Here is a 7652-nt window from a genome sequence, read left to right as displayed (position 1 = left end):
GTGTGTGTGTGTGTGTGTGTGTGTGTGTGTGTGTGTGTGTGCTGGACGCTGCGGGTCCTGACGGTCTCCCAGTGGCTCAGCAGCAGATTTCCCCAGCTCCATCTAAGCCGCTGCAGCGTAAAAACGATCTTTCCAGGAATTATTCCGCTCCATTTGTACTAAATCTGGTTTATTGTTACAAGCTTTATTTTTCTGTTGAACTGACTGGTTTAAAGAAGCACAACTAACCGGACCTTTAGAGCTTAATCTGCAGCAGGTGGGCCTGCTCAGAGTATCGTCATGGCAACATCAGTGAGCGAAACGTTCAGAAAGCGCAGGACGGTGCAGAGAGCATTAATTACTGGCTTATTTATTCCAAGAGTTTTAAATTGTATTTTTCATGCTGATTAATAATATTGAACCGGTTGGACGGCATCTCGGGGCAGCAGATGCTCTCACTGGACACTAATGGCATTACCCAAAGGTTAAAGGTCACAAATAAAGCGCAGATGAGAAACAGAGGAAAGCAGGAGATCTGCAGACAAACTGCGGTCAATCTGTCGACTCCTTTTCACTCTTAGTGCTGACAACAGTTAGAAATGATCCTTTAAAGAAAAGCTTTTATAATTAAACTGATTAAAATCCTTTGATTCTCTTTTCTCTGGGATTAATTGCAGATAATCTAATCTCAGTGATGGATCAGATTATATAGCATTTAATGTGGGGATCAATCGTCCAGTAGCAAAGTTATTTCGTAGCAGTAATATTCTTTAAATGAATAATATTCTTTAAATGAATAATGTTGTTTATTGCTTCTGTTTAATGTCTCAAACGTATGAAAAATGTGAGTTTCTGACATCTACAGTGAAACCTAGAACATTTCAGGCTGAGGAAATCAGTTTGTTGTTGTTTTCATTTAGAGAATAAAGTAATAATAATATGAAAATAAAGTCAAAAAGTTGCAAAAGTACGAGAATAGAAATAAAAACGAGAGTAAAGTTGTAATATTACCAGAGTAATGTGTTATCGTTAGGAAACCTTTTGTGATAATTCCTCCATGAAATATAATGAAAAATTAAAATGAGGAAAGATTTGTTGTATTTTGGTATTAATTTTAAAAATAAGGAGATAATTAATCTTTTTTTTCGTCAGAATCAAATTATTATCAGCAGCTCACATGAGACCCTGATAAAACAACTTTTATTTTATAATGATTCTTTTTGTCTGGTTGATATTTGTGTCTTGATGACAAATAAAATGAAATAAAAATCGTCCTGTTGAGCAGGGAGGAAGGTCTGGTTTGGTTGTAGCTTTTCTACCTGCAGATCAGAGGTGGGTTTGTAAATGAACTTTGACCTGGAGCTCAGTGAGGTCTGGCCTCAGAACCAGAACCGTCCAGAGGAGCCACAGTGTGATGAACAGAGCCGTTTCTACTGACCAGCGTGTGAGGAAGACGTCGGCATCAGTGGCTGTGATCTTCGTCGCCGCAGCTCCCTGGTGTGACGGCGCCGTCAGCCTGAGCGTGAGGCGGCAGCTCTAATTCTGTGTTCCTAAAATCATCAACACCAGGCGATCCGACGGTGATTAATTGGAGCCGACGAAGCGCCTGGCGTGTCACTTCCATCCTCCCAGTGAATCCTTTCTCACAGATTTGAGCGGCGGCGCTGTTCCTCCGCCGACGGGACCGCTCGCTCCGGTCAGACAGGCTGGCGGTTCTTCTACATGGTGTCTGTATGCATTAACCTCAGGCGGAGCGGAGCGTGACCTCCGACCTCGCAGCATGCAGCCAATCCACTCAAACAAAGAGCACTTTGTGGGAGTTTTGCTGGAGTCATCGGTGGGTGTTCACGTCGCTTTGTGTGCAGACCGACACAGACGACCTGCAGGACGCCGGATCACCGGAGCATGGGCCGGTCCATTCAGCGAGAACACGCCGGTCAACAGAACCGCCTCCAGCAGCTTCCTGCATTCAGAACCGTCTCTCTAGATGAATCACATGACCTCATCTGGATTCAGCGTTGACACCATTTATTTACACCTTTAAGTATCTGATTTTCCTCCAGACCTGACAGATTAGTTTGTCTGGGGAACATGAGGCTAAAATCTGACCCAAGTTCACTTTTTCTTTTTTGTCCACTTTTGACCCATTTGCCACTTTTCGGCAGCTGATTTTATTTTCCACCTGATTCGATCTGATCTTCCCTCTTCATATGAGGAACCGAATCGATTGCTTCCAAAGCGTCTGCAGTCTGAACAGCCAAGTCGTATTTTATCCGACTCTCACGTCACTGATGTGAGACCAGCGTCATGATTCTGCACCAGAAGAAGCAGGACGGAGTAAATCTGGACAGAAACGATGATGTTCCACTTCCTACATGTTGCTGAGCTCATTTCTTCCCTCCTGCCTCTGGATTTAGACCTGGAGACGTACGGAGCAGCTTTATTGCCCCTCATCAGGTTGCAGTGTGCTCCTCCTGGAGTTTCCTTCCAGCTTCAGTCATTAAACTCACGTCTTTGATGGATTGGCCAGATTCTTTGTCTTTGCAGGCTTCTTGCTGTTTTATGGCTGAGCCTGTTGCATCAGCATGAAGCTGCAGTGTTTATGCACAGCTGCCTGGTGAAGCTGTAAACCCTCAAAGCAGGCCGCTGCTGCAAGCTGTGATCAGTTATTGGACCTCCAGGTGATCTGGGAAGATATTTTTTATTTTATCTGATGGGAGCATCATCAACTTTTGCTACAATCTGCATTTTCAAGTATCGCATCAGAAAAGGTTGATGGAAACAGCAAAATTCCTCAATTTCACAAAAAAGTTTCAAGCTTGTTGAGGTGGTTTCAGCTTTTTGGAAAAACGGTTAATGTGCTAAAGATGCTGAATAATTCCTGGCATGGTGAACTTTCCCATGTGAGCCGCACCAGAGGCACGAAGCTTAAACATTTGAAACCCTCTGAGCGTCACATGACATCTGGATGGATGTTGACCTGCTGCTCTTCTGAAGACTCCACAAACACCAGGAATCAACTTTATTTGAAAACTGTCGCATTTCAGCTTGTGACCTTCATCAAGGTCATTCATCCGGTTTATTTACAAACCCATCACTGACCTTCTGTTCTCACTGGGCTTCAACAAGGTGTTTCCTAGAACTTCAGGTGTTGCTGAAAGTTAGCAGGTCGTCCATCCCGTCTCTGTGTCCAGGTGACGGATCGGTCAGAGCTCTGACCTTTGACCTGAGTTCCTTGGTTTTCTGGTTGTTCTCTAAAGCACCTCTGAGGTCAGAAGCAGAACATCTGGACTCTATCAGCAAATCAAAAGCAAAAATGCTGGTCATAACGGGAGCACTTCTGTCGTCTGGTAGGGAAATTCGTGTTGCTTGATTCTGACGCAGATCTCTGGTTCTGCAAACCTGCAGGCTGGATTACGGCGGCGCAGGCATTGGTTTTTCCCCCTGGTGTGTGGAGGACCAGAGATTTAACAATCTGAACGTCTCAGGGAGGAAGCCGGACCGGGCCGGTGTTCAGAGGTGGGGCGTCTGTAAACAGACATGACTGCAGTCCTAGAAACACTTGGTTTCAGTTTGTTGGTATTAAACGGGTCGTTGGATTGGTGACATCCAGCGTGGAGATTAACCTCGGCGCTCAGCGGACCGCTCATTAAAACAGAACCGCTCATCCTGAACCGCTCAGCAGCAGCACATCGGGCCGGTCCTTCTGGGTCATTGTTTAGTCATCAGAAAATTTAATTCAGGTTATTTTCACCAATTTCAGGCACTTTTTCCAAGACAAACTGATGTAATTAATCTCCAGTTATATGGAAACACATCAGGTCATTTAATCACTTCATTCCAGATAATGGAAGCAGATTCAAACCTAGTTGTTCCAGTTCAGTCCTGTCCATGCAGTTTGTCTCAGAGCTACTGGTATTAAATGACAGAAGCCTCACCGAATCGACCAGGATCCACCTGTAGCAGCTCAGTTTTCCTGGAAATACTCCCAAAAATTCCTGGACCTCCTGAAATGTCCAATTACTGAATTGTTTAATCAACCTTGGGTCTCTTGGATTATAATTTCTGTCTCTATTTTCCCGTCTTCAGTGGTTCTGACCGGTTCTGTCCTCATTCGCCCGGTTCCTCCGCTTCATTTAGCAGAAACAGAAGCTCCCCGGTTCGGGTCAATCACGCGGCCCATTAGATCGCAGTCAGCTTCCATCTTAACCCCTTTAGCTCAACGCTCGCTAAGCTGCTCTCTCTATAGGAGGAGGTCAAAGGTTGGCAACTGCTGTAACCGAATGTCAGCTCGCTCTGAGTTGGAGGTCTTTTCCCAGATTCAGCAGTCGGGATGTTTGGATTCCCGTCGCCGAGCCGGTTTCTGATTGGCTGTCGGCTTCAATCCAGATTCTGGACGAATCCTGGAACCAGTCCAGATTTTTCTGTCTGGAGAAGAAAATCTGTGAAATTTGGCTCTGTGGCCGAGGCAGAACTCGATAAAACTGTTATTATTTCCATTAATTGAAATGTTATTTGTGAGTCTGGGTCGTTTTAATGATAATAAAACAAAGGGATTGTACTAGACCAGATAGTGTGACCTCCAAACCGACTGCCTGAAATCTTCTGATCCCAAAACCAGATTGCTAATCCTAAATTAGCTGCCTAACAGTCCTTGACTGTTTTCTAAAATGTCTGTTCAGAGGGAGAAACCACAGCGCCTGCAAGGTGCAGCTTTTCTCATTTATTTACATGATTACATCACATATAGAAACACCTGTCTGCCTTTCTGTTTACAATCTAGAAGCGAATCACAAACAGCCGTCTGGTAAATCCCGACACACGGCAGGAGGAGACGATGAAAGACAACCAACCTTTTCTGCTCATGTTTTCTGTTGTTTTGATATTGGTGCTTTATTGCATCAATCTTTCCTCCATTACTGTCTGTGTTGGTGTGAATCAAGATGCAGGAAGCTGGAGCTCATCGTTTAACGGCCACGAAAACATATGAAAACATGACTTCAGTCTTGGCTCGTCTTCACTCATTTCCTGTCTGTTCAGGGAAAGATTTAGACTTTTACTGCTTATTTTTACGTCTTTAAACGGTTTGAACCCAGTTTTATTAATCCCAGCACGATGAAGCAACACGTTACCAGACTGGAGTGGTATTGAAGTGATGCTCTGTGGTGAGGAAACTCCTCAGGTCAGAAATGAGATCACCTCAGACGGATCTGCTCCAGATGTTGTGATGTGTGAAGGAATCGCTCTGAGGTCTCAGAGGCTTCGTGTTCTCAATGTTTCTCAGCAGGTTGGAGATGAACATTTATCAGTTTCTGTCTTTTTCCTCCTGTTCAGGTTTGAGAGGTTGGAGGTTTTGGCCGTTTTTGCCTCTACGGTCCTGGTCCAGCTGGGAGCTCTGTTCATCCTGAAGGAGAGGTCAGACATGAAATAACATCTGGTTTTATTGTCATTTATTTCACCTTCTTCACACAGAAATCCTGCTTAGTTTCTGATCCCCTTTGCTTTACATTTTAAAACAAAATGACAGAAATCAGTCTCCCTGATTCAGTTTTACCATAAATCTTTAGAGAAAAGTTTAAATTTTCCTGTTTTATTATTTAAAGATACGTTTATTTCTGCAGGATTTCCTGCTGAGATAGAAAATAAAACAGTTTTCAGACTTTTTACACATCTTCGACTGGGCGGCGTTGGACTTATTTCCTGTACCTGAACAGAGCGGCGCCTTTACAGCTGCCGAGAGTTTATTCATCCCTACAGGGAAATAACTTCACCAAGGACCATTTTATGTCAATTAGTGCAAACGACAAAATATAAAACTGAACCATTTAGATTAGTTAAAAATGTGAACTTTGTGTAGTTTAATAGATAAAACATTTACAGATGCTTTTACTCAAAATTGTTAGAAACCAATTTAGATTTTTTCTTTTCTGCTGAAATCCAATTTTCTGATAAGCGCCGCGTTTACCCCAGTAAAGATGGCCGCCGCAGCGCCGCGTTTACCCCAGTAAAGATGGCCGCCGCAGCGCTGCGTTTACCCCAGTAAAGATGGCCTCCGCAGCGCCGCGTTTACCGCAGTAAAGATGGCCGCCACAGCGCCACGTTTACCCCAGTAAAGATGGCCGCTGCAGTGCCGCGTTTACCCCAGTAAAGATGGCCGCCGCAGCGCCGCGTTTACTGCAGTAAAGATGGCCGCTGTTGATCAGCAGAAGAAGAAAGTCCAGCTAACAGGAACGACCTTTAGTGGAGCATTGACTGCAGATTCTGACCCGGTTCTGCTTGGATGTAGAATCGAACCAGGACTGTTGGGTTGGGATGTTTTACTGCCTGGCTCAGGTGTCACCTGAATACCCTGTGTGTGTGTGTGTGTGTGTGTGTGTGTGTGTGTGTGTGTGTGTGTGTGTGTGTGTGTGTGTGTGTGTGTGTGTGTGTGTGTGTGTGTCGTGCGTGCGTGCGTGTTAGTTAACTGGTGAACCTGGATGTTTGCAGGAATGCCACCGCCTCGTCAGTGTAACACACTCACACACCTTTCCTGGCGTCAGGTTTGGGGTCGTCCTGAGGTCGTTTCTCAGGGAGGGGAGGGCTCAGTGGGCCGAGATCAGAACACACACACACACACACACTGGGTCATTAGCACACTGATCCTGATATCCACTGTAGATGTGACTTTTTGTAGTTGATGAAATTAATTTTTCTCAGTAAATCCTGAAAGTTAATATTTGACCTTCAGATCAAACCACATCCAGATTCTGCTGCAGAAAAATGATCCTAAAAACTCCAGCTGAGCTTAAATCCAGCTGTGATTTCCTGAAAAACAGCTAAATGGTGATTTTGGAGTGGCCCAGTCAAAGTCTGGACTGAAAGTTCATTGACATGGCACATTGATCTGAATACGTCTGAATAATGTCCAAAGCAGCAAAAGCAGAAAAAACCTGAAAATTTTTTAAAAAGTGTTTATAAATGCAAACGAGTCGAGTTTATGAATTTGGATGATTTTAAAATGATTATTTATTATTATAATAAAATCTGCAAAGCCGACATGGAGCAAAACACTCAGATATTCGTCTCATCGTTCCTGCACTAAATGAAGACCATTACAGCTGACCTGAATAAAATATGAAACAACTGATTTCCATGGAGTATTTACCTTTTATCTGGAAATAGCATCTGTTTATTCTTGCCATACAGTCTCTGTATTAATTATTGGGTTAGTGTTAGGGGGTCTTGCCATACCAGTTTATTCCTCTGTATTTACTTTAGTTTCTTAGTTTATTCTTGCATTTTGTTCTTCGTTCATTTCCATTTAGTTTTATTTGATTAGCATTATTATCTCTTGGTTTATTGCTATGTCCACTTTAGTTTCTTTCCTGTTGCTACATTTATTTTATCGTTTATTGACCATCAGTAATCTTCACTCATCACCTGCTGCGCCGCCTAATCGTCATGTTTCACATCATATGTTGATTTTTTCCACTGTTCATTATTGAATTCTCTGTTTTTCTGCCATAATTCACATCTAGTTCGTCGCTCCGTTTTATGTCCCGCTTCTCGTTTTTAAGAGTTTTGTGCAATGTGCGCGGCGTTTTTTTATTTTTAAGCCCCTAAGGTGCAGGGCGGTGGGGAAGCGTATCGATGGGGAAAAGGCAGACTGACATAAACCTTTTAAAACAACGGAA

The 7652-nt window shown here is 43.6% G+C and overlaps 1 protein-coding gene across 1 annotated transcript in view; it reads left to right on the top strand.

Annotated features, from left to right (window-relative positions):
• slc30a6 (solute carrier family 30 member 6) overlaps positions 1 to 7652 on the top strand; it is a 59929-nt gene that overhangs the window by 26638 nt on the left and 25639 nt on the right. Inside the window, exon 7 of the mRNA XM_008430455.2 lies at positions 5314 to 5394. Coding sequence (XP_008428677.1) covers positions 5314 to 5394 — 81 coding nt within the window. The remainder of the gene's footprint in view (positions 1 to 5313; positions 5395 to 7652) is intronic.

This window comes from Poecilia reticulata, linkage group LG15 (assembly GCF_000633615.1).
Source record: "Poecilia reticulata strain Guanapo linkage group LG15, Guppy_female_1.0+MT, whole genome shotgun sequence".
NCBI lineage: Eukaryota > Metazoa > Chordata > Actinopteri > Cyprinodontiformes > Poeciliidae > Poecilia > Poecilia reticulata.
Note: the sequence above shows the minus strand (reverse complement) of the source record. Positions and strands in the feature narration are given on the sequence as shown.